Genomic DNA, 16,968 nt, shown 5'->3' with positions numbered 1-16,968 from the left:
TTTTGCCTTGTAATTCAGATTAGTATGTACTCCAAGTAACAGCCATATTATCTGTTGAGTCTATTTAAATTTAAGGAAAGTTCCTACTCGCTCAAAGTCTTCCCTAATATCTTCAAATGAGTTTATTCTGAGACTTCAGCAACAAACTATATTATTCCTATTTTTTCCAGCGCTTGAAAAAAAGCGCAGCCTAAAATATGTCACAGACATTTTCTTCAAGGAAAATGGGCCTCATTACGACTCAGGCGGTAAGGGTTTTACGGCGGCGTAAACAGCGCCGACCCTTACCGCCTGAGTACGAGGTCCCTTAGCGCCATGGAGGTTTTAACACCTGCTTTTAGCAGGTGTTAAAATCCATGGCGCTAAGGGACCATGGAGTTAATTACGCCACCGTAATTTACGGTGGCGTAATTAACGCCTTCCCCACTCCCATTATGCCCTATGGGGCAAAATGGGAATGGGGAAGGGTAAATGGGAAAATGGGGATTTACCGCCCCGCCAAGGTTGGAATGGGGCGGTAAATCCGCCAACCACCATGGCGTAAACGTAGTTTACGCCATGGTGGTAAAGTCACGGCCCAGGCGGTAACTTACCGCCTGGGTCGTAATGAGGCCCAATGACTTCATTATTTTTTTCTGATTTTCAAAACATGCTTACACTTACATCTGTTTTGAATTCCGATTTATCGTCAATTGTATTTGATTCTAAAGTTTAAATTAACTAAAGACCTTGATTGAACTTAATCATAGATAGTATTAAATGATTAAAACATTCGGACTATCTTTTGTCAAATGAGTCCAAGGTAGGTAAGAAAAGCGGTTCTATGTGGTTTCCTCACTGGCCGCTTTTACCGGGCGCCGTTTTGGCACTGCTGGGAAATGACATCCCCTTGGGAAGGCCCTTCAATTTCTGCTTCCAACGCTGGGGACACCCGCAATACATTAGCTCATCAGTCGGGGATTGTCCACTATCAGGGCATGGTTCACAAGCAGCTGACTCACCATCGGACCTTTGAAGGACAAAGGGGTGTTAAATGAGAACATGTAAACCCTACCTCCCACCAGAAACATATACAGAATCTTATAACATATTTGTAAACAATGCCTCGGTGGCATTACACGACAAACAGCGGGCTGGACAAGTAATTGACAATTTTGCAAGCTTCACTGGTGTTAGGCGAGCTCTATGTGAGATCGGGAAACAGGATTCCCTAAGACTCCCAGAGTAGTTGCAAAGGGTGCACATTCGGCCAAATTCACAACCATTCCCTTGATGAGAACAAAAGCCTCCTATCCTCCCCTCCTAGGGAACCACATCTACCTTTAATGGGCCGCTCCCCATCACCTCCGTTTTTGATCAAAATCAGATACTTTAAGGTGCAAGAAATCCTTTCCACACAGAGTCAAGATGTAAGGATATGTTGTAATAGACTCGGGAGCTTTCATGATGATGCTTTGTATTCGTTTAAACCTCGGGAAATCCAGGGGGTGCTGTTTAACAACCAAAATGGTGGCCGCATAACGCAGGAGCTCGGTAACGAACCAAAACTATCCTACAGTATTAGGCAGAAACCACGCTGGTAGTGGGCGAAAAGCCTTATATATGTGCCATGGGTGCTGTGGTTGATGCCCTCGGGAGCCCTGGGTGCCCATAAATTGGTGGCTGCGAAGGGCCTGGTGGACCTGGGATTGAAGTGCTGGAAGGCCGGCTATGGTGCCACGACGACTGGGGGATGCATGGTCTGCTCCCCTGCCCCTCCACTGGACGTTGAAGGCTTTCTGTCCGAGCATTGAGACAAGGGTTGCAACAGAGGCATGTGATGCCAGTCGGGTGACAGAGTGTGGCAGCGGTGAGGGCTGGTGCGCTTTGCCGGTCCGGATGAAAGTGTGTGCATGACGGGCCTGGTGGGTTGCCGTCATCGTTGATGGCTGCCATGTGCGGTGGTGGCGCGTTCCTTCCCCGCCTTGCTGATCTTGCCTTTCCTGATCGCTGTCAGGTCGGCCTGGTGGAGGGGGCACCCTTGGGGACTGCGGCTGGGTGCACTTGGCCCCTCAGCTCTGCTGAGAGAACTGCAAGTGGACCACCGGACTTTGTTGGTGCATGGGCACAGCCTGAATCATCATCCATCTTCGCATGGCTTGCCACTCAGTGTCTGGATAAACGTAAGCGGCGCACGACTGGATGCACTTGGTGTGGCAGGAGTGCTGTTGGAGGAGAGTGGTGTGATTGGCTCAGGAAGCCCAGGCAGAGAAAAGCACACTGCAGTCATGGTACTGAGCGGTAACAAAAAGCAGGGAAAAGCAAAACTAAGAGGTGATGGCTGGAAGGTTTAGAATTAATCTTAAACCTCTGGCAATTTCTCAGGGCAACCCTACAGATCACCGTTCTTCACCTGCCAAACCATTACAGGAAAAGGAAAGACCATATGCAAATCAGGCTTGGTCCCACCTCCAAAGGGGCAGTCCAGCCAGAACTGCTAGGTCATATCCTTGCTGCACGAAATCACAAGCATCCCCAGACATTTTTCGTCCTCCCATTTGTGGTAGTACCACACTGATTTGCATATGGCTGGACCCCTTTTTCAATGCCTCAGACTGGCTAAAAAACGGTGGTGTGGAAGTTCGCACAGAGCAGCGCCGGTGGTTTCAATTTATTCAAATCCTTCCACCCATCACTTTTTTGGTTACAAAAAGTAAGGCAACCTGGATGGGTATGCCACAACAGTACCTTAGGCTCCTTTATCCACAATCCTGAGGATGAAGGAGCGCCTGACATGATGTGCATACTGTGGAGCATGCACAAGTTTACTCTGGTAAACTCTAAATTGGATGATATCGTGTCCAATTTGAGCTCCCTTAAAACAAAGCTGGAACAGGAGGGCACTAGAATCACGGCGGCAGAGGAGCAGATCAGCGGGGCATAAGGTGACATAAGCGACCTGCGGTCTTCCTTGACAGAGATGCAGAAATAATTAAAAATTGTCCAGGCCAAATGTGAAGGTCTGGAGTCTCACACGAGGCAGAACAATATCCTCATAATTGGAGTGCCTGAAAGCGACAAGCAAGGTTAGTTGTAGAACTTTGTGGAGGACTCCACTTCACGGTAGAGCGTGCACACTGCTCACTAGCATCTAATCAACAGCAGGGGGCTCAACCTCGGCTGATTATTGCACGCATTTTGAAGTATGGGGACAGGGACCTGATATTGCGGCATGCGAGGGAGAATGGCAAGCTGTGCTACGTAGCGAGCAGGATCCTTCTTTACCAGGACTTTACCATCACTCTCCACAATGATCATTCCAAGGGGTTAAGAAGCTATGGAGGAGGCAGCGAGTACAGTACTCTATGTTGTTCCCGGCAAGATTCTGCATCCAGCATCCGGGGCAGACATACTTTGTCGCATGAGGCGGCTAATGTTCCCCCATCAGAAGCATATGTGCTTTGAAATGGTTATGCTGGCCTTATTGTTTGTTCAGGCTAAGACCTTGTGTAAAGCAGTAATATACTGCCCAGTGTGAAGATTTTCTCAAGTAACGTGAATTTGCGATCTCCTCACAGTTCCCTCTGGTTGTGAGGTCACAGGATAGTGCTCTATTGTAAAGTTGTTTTGTTCTGGGGATACATCACATGGATTGGGAATGTGATGAGGGTGGGGGAGGGGTGGGGTGCTTGTGGGTTTAATGGTTAAAACACGCTTGGTTGTCTGTTGGCTCTGTCAGGAGCAACCTTGGCTGCACACATGGGTCTGGGGCGGAGGTGGGTTAAGCCGCTTACATGGAAATGGGTGACTGCAGAGGGCTGAATGGGACGAGGGTCACATTTTTGAATTGGAACGGCAGGGTCGTGAGTAATCCGATAAAGACTAGAGAACTGTTGGCGTATGCTGAAAGTCATAGGATACAAGTATTGATGCTGCATGAAATGCATGCTAATAGGCCTATACATGAGTCATTTGCTAAAATATGAGGTAGCCACCACTACTTAACTGATTATTCGATGCAATCGAAGGGGGTCCTGATCCTGTTCCATAGGTTGGTGCAGTTGCAGGTTATATCTCAAGTGTGACATGGCTGGATGCTTTATTATAGTGCATGGGGTTCTGTATGTATATGGTCCGAATATAGATAATCCTGACTTGTAACACCAAAGTTTTCTGACTGTGTGATGTAACACCTGCGGTTTCAGTAATCTGGGGGGAAATTAACACTATTTTGGACGTAGGGCTGGACCGATCCAACAAGACGAGAGGGGCGCTAACTGGTGCAGCCCCGCACTGATAGAGGGGATGGCGGGCAGGAAGTGGTTGGACACTTGGAGGTACATGCACAGAGCTGCAAGCAAATACACCTTCTATTCAACGGTACATAATATGTCATCACGGATTGACTACTAGTTGGTGTCGGACTACCTACTGGGGCAGGTAGCAGAGTGTGTTGCCACGTACATTCTCTGACCATTCACCTATCAAGCTCATTGTGGTGCTGGGGAACAACGTGGGGGGCAGAATCCCATGGAGATTCAAGCCAATGGCCTTGCTTAATTCGGCCTTTGAACTCAATGTACGTTAGCACATCGATATATTCTTTGAAATGAATCAGTGGTCAGTGGACACTGTGGGTGCCTTATGGCAGGCATTCAAAGTATATATATATTCATGTGGGATTGCAATGAGCACTGAATTTGAGGTTCTTCTGGTCATTTGCAGGGAGCTAGAGGAGGTGAGGGGAAATTGAGGGGCCTTGAACAACGGCTGGCCAGGCGGCATGATGAAAGCACTCTTGGAAAACGAGAGTTGGATAATATTTGCACTCTTGCAGATAGAGATACATGATATTTTGCAGTGTCTGCAATGGCTAGAAAGTGTGGGGAGTAGGATAGACCCGGGAGGCCTCTTGCGAGGCTTGTGCAGCTGGAATTTGAGAGCGTGGTGTCCTTGGCGGTGAGAAACGATAGTGGTGAACTCTGCACCGATCATGGGAAGGTACTGTAGGCATTTGTCCAGTTCCATTAGATGCTTTCTGAGACCCGTCGGGGCAGGAATAGAGACGAGAATTTTGCTTTGTTGGACGGGCTTCCGACATCTCAAATTTCCCATGAGGCTGCAAAGAAGCTAGAGGAGCATTTTACGCTGGAAGAAATACTGGCGGCCATAGGCCTGCTACTGTCCGGCAAAGCGCCTGGAGAGATGGACTTGGGGCAGAATTCTATAAACAATACAAGCAAATCTTGGGACCATACATGCTACAGGTGTAGGAGGAACCACTGAGGGGTGGGCAGTTGCCGCTAACATTGAAGGAGGTAGTTGGAGCACTCCTGCTGAAGCCAGGCAAGACAGTGGAGGAGAGGGGTCTCACTGCCCTTAATCGTTGCTCAACGTTGACACCAAGATATTTACAAGGGTTCTGGCCTCGCGGCTACTACCAATACTGTCTTTCCTGATTCACCCTGACCAGTCTGGCTTCGTCCTGGGTAGATCCACAGTGCTAAACCTGCATTGGCTTTTTAATATCATGTCACAAATTGACCCAGAGCAACAAGCGCTGGCTGTGTCACTGGACGCTGAGAAAGCTTTTGACTCAGTATCATGAGCTTCTCGTTCAATGTGATGGAGCACTTTGGCTTTAGCACATATATGATCTCATGCTACTTTATGTGGAGCCCTTTGCCAGAGTCAGGGTTGGTAGGGGATGTCAAAAATGCTGACAGTGGTGCACACCTGGTAACAATTGATATAGAAATTCAAATCATCATTATATGTACAGAAGAGCTGGTTTAAGAATTTAAAGGTGCGGGGGAGGAAAAAAGGCCTTGGCACAAAGCCTAAATCAGAAAAGAGAAAATAGAAGAGGACCCAAAAAGTGGGGCCCTCCCGTCCCCTGCACACTGTTTACTGATGCCACATAGGGCCTTCAAATATATGGATATAGATATATAACAGCAGTTTGTTAGTTGAGCATATAACAATTTATTTGGCAAAGAGGAAAACAAAATTTGCCAAAAGGCACATTCTGTTGTACAAAGTAATTTGTGACGTTTAACATATTAAAACAAATTGCGAAGAAGCAATAAATGATGGAGAGGTGATGCTGTCCAATTGTGGAGTGGCCGACGCGTTTCGAGGGTAACCTCTTCTTCATAAGGGCCCAATTGAACTGTTGACAACATTTCAAGGAGACAAAAAGTAAAATCTTTTATTTTATTTCCATAACAGTCAAGGACTGACTGACAAGCTGTACATAACTCGGGATGCTAGCGAGATGGTGAAGAGCAGAATACTGGAGATCTAGTATGGTGAAAAGAGTGAACTAACAGATCAAAGAGAAACACTCTATACTAATAGCTAAACACATAACAAAGGAGATGTATTGTGTGAGATCCACCTACATGGTGGGATCTAGAAAATGGCGTGATGAAGAGTCAGACAGATCGAGATAAGCCAAAAGCGGTAGTGGGTTCTAAATAGCAAGGACCACCCTTGAATAGTGAAAAAGCTGAGTCAATATGGGGAGCGTGTTTAAGAAAAAACCATACCCCTCCTGTGGACGGAGAAAGAATAACTCCAAAAGAGCGCTACTGAATAAAATAAATAATACTTAAAATAAACCGGAATTGGTTTTAAAGAATGCACTCACTCGAGTTGCGGGACGAGTAGCCAAGGCAACAGGGGCATCCGTGTGGTCAACAAGTATTCGAAACAATTATACGATGCAGGGCATCTGCAAAGAGACACGTACTGCTGGCACCTAAGTGGGGACATATACATTTCTGTTATACTGGAGAAAAATAAACCTGGGGTCTCCCAACCGGGCAAAGGGACCCAAGTAGCGGTAGCTTACCTGTACAGTGCGGGGAACACTGTTAGTGGAAACTGAAACCGGCAGGCAGTGGCTCCGCGCGGTCGTAACCTAGGGAACGAGCTGTGCTGGGGACACGCCGTCAGACGTAGAAAGGAAACTAAATAATAAACATAGAAAAGGGCATAGAAGCCGGTGAGTGAGGAATATGGAGGCCATCATGCAATGGCGCATAGTGCAAGCGTACTCATAGGGACTGACCAGAGATCAGGATAAATAAGAAAAGTAGAGTTAATATGTTCCATAATGAAACATAAGAATTCTGGTGTTCACCATCGCAACGCATTTTATAATTTTGGTTCTAATGGAACAGAAATTTGTGAATAGTACAATAATCGTTACAGTCATGATAGATAGCACAAATGGTACATGCAGTTTACTCTTAATAGTCCAAAACAAATCATGTAGAGTCATGAGGCTACTCATTATATAGTGAGACAAGTATAATTCAATGGCAAGGGGATAAAAGATTGCGATGTAGCCTATTACTCATACAAGGTTCGAACGAATGGAGAGATGGTTCAATTGGTCATTCGTGAACAGGTGCAAACATTTAAGTGAATATAGGCAAGTCAAACATAGGAAAATACAGTTCCCTTGAAGAAAACATCAAAGTCACAACACTTGTAATGACAAAGAAAAAAATTTTTTTTAAGGTCCGGGATACTGACACTTGTGTATAGTAGTTGGCGATGTAACATGTGAGTTTCACAATTCACTATAGAAAGCAACTCAAAGAGAATTCATCATTCAGACCCTTAGGTTGCAAAGTGTCAAGTGTGTGGATCCAGTACTTCTCTCGCTGTGACAACAGGGATTGGTAATTGCCACCTCTGTGTGGACGTTTGACAATTTCTATGACTTGAAATTTAATTTGTGCAATCGTATGTTGGAATTCGATGAAGTGCCTTGCCACTGGGGATCTGAGATTCTTACATCTGATGGTGGATTTGTGTTCTGACCATCTTTCTTTGACGGGTCTTGTGGTTTGTCCTATGTATAATTTACCACAGGGACATTTCAATGAGTAGATGACACCTGCGGAGAGGCAGGTGGAAAAGTCTCTGATTTTGAATTTCTTCCCAGTTTGTGGGTGAGATATCGTTTCACCTTTTATAACATTGTTACAGTTCGTACAGTTCAAGCAGGGAAAGGTACCCTTCTTTATGGTACTCAGTACAAGTTGTTTGTCTTTAGGAGGTCTTTCCGCTCTCACTAGTTTATCTTTGAGATTATGTCCACGTTTAAAGGCCATCATTGGTGCTTTGGGAAATAATTTCAGGAGAGAGGGATCATTGTGTAGTATGGTCCAATTTTTACGCAGAGTTTTGCTGATTTGGAAACTCTGTCGTGAGTACTTTGAAATGTAGAGTAGCGGTGTGGACTTATCCTTGACTTTAGGGATGCGTAGTTGTTCCTTCGTGAAGGTCTCTGATCTGTTGCGGGCTTCTCCTGTGATAGTATCTGGATACCCCCTAGATCCAAATCGTTCAACTAGAAATGAACATTCTGAGTCAAGGCCTGCTGGGTCTGAGATAATTCTCTTCAATCTTAACATTTGACTGAATGGTAGGCTTTTGAGCATGGGTTTAGGATGGAAACTGCTGAAATGTAAAAGATTATTCACGTCTGTTGGTTTATGGTACACCGTGGTGTCGATGTGACCCTCTTTGATCTGTAAGCTCACATCCAAAAAATGTAATGAAGGGTCCCCTACTTCCATTGTGAATTTGATTGTGTTGTTCACTGAATTCAGATGTTCCAAAAAAAGATCCAATTCATCTCGTGTACCACACCAGATACCGAAGATATCATCTATATAACGTTTCCAGGTCAAGATTTTAAATGACCAAAATGGGTGATCCAACACGTTTTCTTTTTCAAATTTATACATGTAGGTGTTAGCATAAACCGGAGCCATGGCCGACCCCATTGAAGTACCTGATGATTGTACATAGTATTGGCCCTGAAATCTAAAGTAACTGTTGTGAAGAATTATTTCCAGTAATTCCACAATAAATTCTTTGTTCCCTCTTATATGTTCATGATTCAACAGGAGCCAGAGTACAGCATCAACCCCTTCGATGTGGGGAATAGAGGTGTAAAGGCTGCATACATCCATACTAAAGAGAATGCAGCTAGTGTCCAGGGCTATGATTTCTTGTAGACAGTTGAGGAAGTCTGTAGTGTCCTTCAGGTAGGTTGGTATTTCCTGGATTAGAGGTTGAAGTAAACGATCCACATAGATGGCCAATGGGTCAAATATGCTATCAGTTCCCGCAACTATTGGTCTGAGTGGCGGATTAATGTTGTCTTTATGAACCTTTGGTAAGCCATAGAACACAGGCGTGATTGGATATTTGTTTATAAGGAACTGACTTGTTTTTGAATCAATCCAGTTGTTTTCCAAAGCATTGTCAATAGCTTTCTGGATGATGGCTTTGATTCTAAGTAGTGGATCATTATCAAGTTTTGTGTAAGTAACGGTGTCGTTAAGTAGTTCCAGACATCTCCGTGTGTAGTAGGATGAATCCATGATCACGATTGCCCCACCCTTATCCGCAGGTTTGATAGTTAAATCTTCATCTTTAGCCAGCTGTTCAACATGTTCAAGTTGGCTATTCTTAATATTAACTGGTTTAGTGCTATGGTAATTAATTCTTTTGAGGTCATTAATGACACTCTTCTCGAAGAGATCCAAGATCGAATTTTGAATCTGAGGGTCGAAAGTACTCTTGGGGCGCATCTGTAGGATGTCATCCTCTAGGGCCTGTGATTCTGTATCCAAATCGGATTCGAAAAACATCTTCAATCTTAATTTCCTCAACAATCTGTGAAGACAGATTTTTTCTTCAAATAGTGATGTGTTGCAAGTAGGAACAAAGGAAAGACCACGGTTTAAGATATCAAGTTGGCCACTCGTCAGGTTTTTGCTTGATAGGTTGATGACTAGATTTTCACTTATTTGTATCTTCCTTTTTGTGTTTTTCTTGCCTCGTCGTGTTTTTCTTTTTCTTTTTGTCTGTCTCTCAGGCCTAAAAAAACACCTGTGGTACTAGCAACTGTCCCAGATTGAGATGGTGTAAGGTGGGGAATTGTGGTCCCAGGTGTTGGTACTTGCTGTGGAATTTGTTCTTGTGACTGGTCTTTCGGTATTGGTTCTCCCACACTGCTACTACTACTATCACTCCCTGAGTTGGAGTTGTTAAGATTATTAGCTCGACTTCTGCTGGCGTTTCTGTGATGGTAAAACTCCTGCCAGGTATACACGATATCGTTCAAATAATCGAACGTATCGCGTTTAAACTTACGAAATTTCCTTTGTTCTATGTCTGCTTTGTAATTGCTCAATTTGGAATTGATATCTTCCAAAAGTTGTGTCAGATCCTCTTTTGACTTGAATTCTGAAAGCTGTATTGTCAGTGCTTCTATGTCTTTGTCGATGGATGTCAATGACTTGGAAAGTTCCTCAATCGTAAGTAAGATCAAGTCAAGTGAACACTTGTTCAGAATTTGATCCCATTTAGCAACAAATGCTTTGCTCTCGCTGCAGAGTGTAGGTCTCAAATATACCCTCAATCCTCTAGGGATTCTCTGTGATTTGTAATATTCCACTAGGGTACTGGCATGTAATTTCTGCGATATCTCGCGTCTAATGAGTTTTTCTAATTGAAAGATTATTTTGTCTGGGCTGACTTTACTCTGTAAAGATTGGTCTGTATCCTTGATGAGAGCTAATATGCGTTTAGCTTCTTCCGCATCAAATGCAAGTGTAGTTGCGTGTTTATCTGTGATCTCGTTGATGCGAGAAAATGACATATTTATAATGAACAAGGTTTATATCAGGGTGCTACCCACTTGGTACGTGCCACACTGGAAGACCAGTACATATGGAGAAAACAAAAATGCTGACAGTGGTGCACACCTGGTAACAATTGATATAGAAATTCAAATCATCATTATATGTACAGAAGAGCTGGTTTAAGAATTTAAAGGTGCGGGGGAGGAAAAAAGGCCTTGGCACAAAGCCTAAATCAGAAAAGAGAAAATAGAAGAGGACCCAAAAAGTGGGGCCCTCCCGTCCCCTGCACACTGTTTACTGATGCCACATAGGGCCTTCAAATATATGGATATAGATATATAACAGCAGTTTGTTAGTTGAGCATATAACAATTTATTTGGCAAAGAGGAAAACAAAATTTGCCAAAAGGCACATTCTGTTGTACAAAGTAATTCGTGACGTTTAACATATTAAAACAAATTGCGAAGAAGCAATAAATGATGGAGAGGTGATGCTGTCCAATTGTGGAGTGGCCGACGCGTTTCGAGGGTAACCTCTTCTTCATAAGGGCCCAATTGAACTGTTGACAACATTTCAAGGAGACAAAAAGTAAAATCTTTTATTTTATTTCCATAACAGTCAAGGACTGACTGACAAGCTGTACATAACTCGGGATGCTAGCGAGATGGTGAAGAGCAGAATACTGGAGATCTAGTATGGTGAAAAGAGTGAACTAACAGATCAAAGAGAAACACTCTATACTAATAGCTAAACACATAACAAAGGAGATGTATTGTGTGAGATCCACCTACATGGTGGGATCTAGAAAATGGCGTGATGAAGAGTCAGACAGATCGAGATAAGCCAAAAGCGGTAGTGGGTTCTAAATAGCAAGGACCACCCTTGAATAGTGAAAAAGCTGAGTCAATATGGGGAGCGTGTTTAAGAAAAAACCATACCCCTCCTGTGGACGGAGAAAGAATAACTCCAAAAGAGCGCTACTGAATAAAATAAATAATACTTAAAATAAACCGGAATTGGTTTTAAAGAATGCACTCACTCGAGTTGCGGGACGAGTAGCCAAGGCAACAGGGGCATCCGTGTGGTCAACAAGTATTCGAAACAATTATACGATGCAGGGCATCTGCAAAGAGACACGTACTGCTGGCACCTAAGTGGGGACATATACATTTCTGTTATACTGGAGAAAAATAAACCTGGGGTCTCCCAACCGGGCAAAGGGACCCAAGTAGCGGTAGCTTACCTGTACAGTGCGGGGAACACTGTTAGTGGAAACTGAAACCGGCAGGCAGTGGCTCCGCGCGGTCGTAACCTAGGGAACGAGCTGTGCTGGGGACACGCCGTCAGACGTAGAAAGGAAACTAAATAATAAACATTCCATTAGAACCAAAATTATAAAATGCGTTGCGATGGTGAACACCAGAATTCTTATGTTTCATTATGGAACATATTAACTCTACTTTTCTTATTTATCCTGATCTCTGGTCAGTCCCTATGAGTACGCTTGCACTATGCGCCATTGCATGATGGCCTCCATATTCCTCACTCACCGGCTTCTATGCCCTTTTCTATGTTTATTATTTAGTTTCCTTTCTACGTCTGACGGCGTGTCCCCAGCACAGCTCGTTCCCTAGGTTACGACCGCGCGGAGCCACTGCCTGCCGGTTTCAGTTTCCACTAACAGTGTTCCCCGCACTGTACAGGTAAGCTACCGCTACTTGGGTCCCTTTGCCCGGTTGGGAGACCCCAGGTTTATTTTTCTCCAGTATAACAGAAATGTATATGTCCCCACTTAGGTGCCAGCAGTACGTGTCTCTTTGCAGATGCCCTGCATCGTATAATTGTTTCGAATACTTGTTGACCACACGGATGCCCCTGTTGCCTTGGCTACTCGTCCCGCAACTCGAGTGAGTGCATTCTTTAAAACCAATTCCGGTTTATTTTAAGTATTATTTATTTTATTCAGTAGCGCTCTTTTGGAGTTATTCTTTCTCCGTCCACAGGAGGGGTATGGTTTTTTCTTAAACACGCTCCCCATATTGACTCAGCTTTTTCACTATTCAAGGGTGGTCCTTGCTATTTAGAACCCACTACCGCTTTTGGCTTATCTCGATCTGTCTGACTCTTCATCACGCCATTTTCTAGATCCCACCATGTAGGTGGATCTCACACAATACATCTCCTTTGTTATGTGTTTAGCTATTAGTATAGAGTGTTTCTCTTTGATCTGTTAGTTCACTCTTTTCACCATACTAGATCTCCAGTATTCTGCTCTTCACCATCTCGCTAGCATCCCGAGTTATGTACAGCTTGTCAGTCAGTCCTTGACTGTTATGGAAATAAAATAAAAGATTTTACTTTTTGTCTCCTTGAAATGTTGTCAACAGTTCAATTGGGCCCTTATGAAGAAGAGGTTACCCTCGAAACGCGTCGGCCACTCCACAATTGGACAGCATCACCTCTCCATCATTTATTGCTTCTTCGCAATTTGTTTTAATATGTTAAACGTCACGAATTACTTTGTACAACAGAATGTGCCTTTTGGCAAATTTTGTTTTCCTCTTTGCCAAATAAATTGTTATATGCTCAACTAACAAACTGCTGTTATATATCTATATCCATATATTGGTAGGGGATGTCTCAGCTGAGTCAGCTGGGCAGAGGCACGAGGCAGGAATGCCACCCCACCCCCCTTCTCTTTGCGCTCATTTAAAAAACCATAGGAGGACCTACTGAGGCACAAACATAGGAAGAGGGGTCGCAGGCTGGGGACATTGCCGGTTATAGTGTCATTGTATGATATAATATGATATGGCATTTATAACTTGCTTGTACAAAAGTGTTTCTAGGCACGACAAGACAAGGAGGGGGAAACAAAGGAAGGACAAAACAACAATCTTACTAGGCCTTGTATCATTCAGATCGCACAAGTTCAGGTAAGAAGGAAGGGGAGAAGTGCCAGGGTGAGGGCAAGGGAGAAGTGCAGGTTACTCAATAAGTGCAGCTTCGGGTGGCTCATAAGTGCAGAGAGAAGGGACTGCAGGGTTGCAGATAGAGAGTCTTAAGTGCTGTTGAGCCCGGAGGCAGTGCAAGGGCAACTGGACGTGGAGAAGCCTGGGCACGAGTTCAGAGGGTAACCAGGTGACCAGTGTGCTAAGCAGTCAGGTAAATGAGCAACGGAGAGGAAGAGAGAAAGCGGAAGCGAAAAGGAAGGTCCTGAGTTGCTTCCAGAACCAGAGGTGGTTCTGCTCAAGTTTGAGAGAGGCAGGGAGGCTGTTCCAGAGAGAGGCCACAGCCAAGAAGAGAGATCTGCCACCAACACTATGCTTGGAGAAGCGTTTGACCCTCAGAGAGTTGGGGGGGGATGAGCGGAGAGCTTAAGAAGGAAGATGTTAGCGGATGATGTACTGATTTATGTAAGAGACCAATTTACTGCATCAGGGCGCCACTCACGCTGGAAAATTGGATGACTGCTTCAGCATGGGCAAACAATAACAAAGATATGAAGGCCTCACTTCAACCAGCTGGGAACCGCCTCAGGTATTTATGGTCGTATGACGTAATCTAACCGTCAAGTACTTCCGGACTCCAGTACTGAGTTAACTATGCTTTATTGTCCATGGTTCAGCCGACACATCCAGTTACTACAACAAGGTAAGATGGGAAGACAAAGACACCGGGCTCCCCACACCCCTGAAGCCACCTCCACTCCCTGCAACTCCAACTGTCACTCTCGCGTATCCCGCTCCATACACGATGACCTCACAATCACTCTCGCGCAAAGCACCACTCGCGCCAAACACCATGCATGCCATTATGACATTGTACTATTGGGCCTATTTGTTGCAGCAAAGTGATAAACAGCTCCGGGTGGATGTCCCTGAGTAATTGTCAGGAGCAGGAGCGGGCTGGCAAGTTGCATATGGCCCCAGAAGTCATATGTGATGAATTGAGGGAATCTGTCCCTTCTACCCACGGGGGAGCCAACCCTGTGAGTCTAGGGAGGAGACTCCCTCTGCAACACTGTCCCTAAGGGTTGAGGTAAGTGGGACCTCACCGGGAGGGACTCCCCCTTTGGGGACAAGGATTCCTGTTCCAGTGAGGAACGTATGTACTGCGACGAGGAGGCTGAAATGGGATGTGAGACCAACAAGTGAGAGAGCGAGAGGATCAAAAGCTGAGAGAAAGCGAAAACCCGAGAGGCACAGGGAAAGCTCCCTGTGCATAACAGAGTGGTAGGAGGTAGGGCTCTGGGAGAACGCTGAGCTGCTCCATAGTGGAACCAAAAATGCAGAGCAACCTGTGTGTGAAAGCATCGGAAAGCCAAGCAGGCAGAGGAGAAAGAGCAGAGGTGGCGTGACCACAGAGTAAGAGTGGTGGGCATTCTACCCGTACAACAGTGCAGCGACCATCCAGGGGAGTAAGCAGCTCCCATAACGAGAATGGCACATCAAGGAAAGAGACACAGTGGAAAGCAAGCCATGGAGCGGCAACGAGAAGAAAAGAGAATCCAAGGGCCTGCAGATACCACTGACGTGGTCCCTGAACTCAGAAGGTAAAACAGGGAATCAGAATACTGGCAAGGCGCCAAGCGGGACTCATTAAAAGTTAAACGAATCTCGTCCCAGTACTAATTGGAAAATTATTGGAACTAGTGCAGTAAAACAGAACTGCTTGAATGAGATAAGAAGAAATATGAAAACCATAGACTGGGAAAGGAATACAATTTGAGTTTATCACTTTGGGGAAAAGGGAAGACCCACCCATATCTCGAAAATAATAAAGAGAGCACAGAAAAGAGAGGCATTTGGGGAGAAAAGATCTGTGAAGCCAGGAAGCCCAAACTCATACATGAAACTGCACCTTGGGAATGGGGAAATTGTAATTGGAACATGAGCTACCATAAAAAAGAGAAGAGTGTAACATTGATTCAGAAACCCTACAAAAGGGAGAAAAGGAACCCACAAAGACTTATGCTGACTAGGAAGAATAAGGACCAGGAAAGTACCATTCCCCTAAAGGAACTGCACAACTTGATACAGTAGATGACAAGGGACTATTTGCATATGCTCTACTGCAAAGTGTAAGAGACGTGATAATACAAGCAACAGGAGAAGGAAGTCATTCTTCTGACCGTAGCCATTTCTAAGAGTGGTAGGCTCAGATAGCTTAGATTTGGACAGAGGACAGATTTGTTTTTGGATATTCATCTTGACTGATGAGCACCTTAATTAGTAAGACAGGAATGGAACACCTCATAGTAATAGGGTTATAGGCCTTATTTTACTTTAAACTTCACAGTAAGAACAACTGTTTACCGCATCCGTGTCCTTCTTCTGATCCTCGACCCATAGAAAAGTCATATTTGCTGCCATGTCTTGTCTTCTCTAAACTGGACTATTGTGCCAGCATCCTCTTTGGTCTCCCCAACTATGCTTTCTATCCCCTAGAAAAGATCATTAACTTCGCTACCAGAACTCTCTTTGAACTCCCTCACTTCACAACTTCTTCCACATACTGCCACCAGGCTGGGTGGCTGACTATGGCTGACCATTTGTGATCAAAAGAGCATTGTTCCTCCTGTATGAGAACACATAAATAAATTACAAAATAAATAAAATGTCATCAAATATCTTATTTATGTATGCAGATATGTTTCAAATATCTGCCACACCAAGGGGGTAATTCATGGAATAGATGTCCACCGAAATTTGTGGTTCAAGCTGGCACAAGCGTGAAAAAGCCGGCGCACGTGTGCAATTCAAGGAAGGCCCTGCGCGTGTTATCCCCGGGATGTGCGCCAAATCCACGCATGGCACACACGGGTGCACACGTCACTGCAACATCCTGAACACCATGCGCGAAACGCACAGCGAAAGCGCACAATGTTAGCGCACACACCAAAAAGGGGGCGGAACACAGGGCGGAACACGTGGAATGGGGAACAACGCGTGAAAATAAGGGCGTAACTGGGGAAGTACTGCTGTGAAATACACCGAACGCACGCAAACTACTTGTATTCATGGAATCGAATAGGGGAAACACTTGCACGCCAAAAGACACGCACAGGCCTAAACACGTCCGACACCCAAAGGCAGGTCGGGAACATCCCTGTACAGTATAAAAGGGCGCACAAACAACAAAGCACGTATAAACAGCTACGATGAATGTCCCATTCTGTGGCCCCTTAGGAGAAATGACGTGTCAGGCAACGATCAGGCATCCCAAAAAAGCAAGAAAAAGAGATACGTGACCCCTGTAGCCCACGTGCGTGTAAAAAAACATGCGCAGTAAGCTGTGTCAGCCAGGAACA

At 44.9% G+C, this 16,968-nt stretch overlaps 1 protein-coding gene and 2 long non-coding RNA genes across 3 annotated transcripts; 1 reads left to right on the top strand and 2 right to left on the bottom strand.

The window, feature by feature from the left end:
* Window positions 1-6,018: 6,018 nt before the first annotated feature.
* LOC138527617 (uncharacterized) lies at window positions 6,019-10,142 on the bottom strand. The gene is made up of 3 exons (XM_069638926.1): window positions 6,836-10,142; window positions 6,632-6,742; window positions 6,019-6,151 (listed from the first exon to the last, which is right to left on the bottom strand). Exon 1 carries the CDS (start codon window positions 9,657-9,659, stop codon window positions 7,572-7,574), a length of 2,088 nt encoding a protein of 695 aa, XP_069495027.1. The 5' UTR covers window positions 9,660-10,142; the 3' UTR covers window positions 6,019-6,151; window positions 6,632-6,742; window positions 6,836-7,571.
* Window positions 10,143-11,003: 861 nt separating this feature from the next.
* On the bottom strand, window positions 11,004-12,020 carry LOC138527616 (uncharacterized). Its single transcript, XR_011283957.1, has 3 exons — window positions 11,899-12,020; window positions 11,695-11,805; window positions 11,004-11,214 (listed from the first exon to the last, which is right to left on the bottom strand). It is a non-coding gene; the product is annotated as an uncharacterized lncRNA (long non-coding RNA).
* Window positions 12,021-12,041: 21 nt separating this feature from the next.
* On the top strand, window positions 12,042-13,253 carry LOC138527615 (uncharacterized). The gene is made up of 3 exons (XR_011283956.1): window positions 12,042-12,358; window positions 12,452-12,562; window positions 13,043-13,253. It is a non-coding gene; the product is annotated as an uncharacterized lncRNA (long non-coding RNA).
* Window positions 13,254-16,968: the final 3,715 nt, after the last annotated feature.

The sequence above is a fragment of the Ambystoma mexicanum genome, chromosome 14 (genome assembly GCF_040938575.1).
Source record: "Ambystoma mexicanum isolate Mex_15411 chromosome 14, UKY_AmexF1_1, whole genome shotgun sequence".
In the NCBI taxonomy this organism is placed as follows: Eukaryota; Metazoa; Chordata; class Amphibia; order Caudata; family Ambystomatidae; genus Ambystoma; species Ambystoma mexicanum.
Note: the sequence above shows the minus strand (reverse complement) of the source record. Positions and strands in the feature narration are given on the sequence as shown.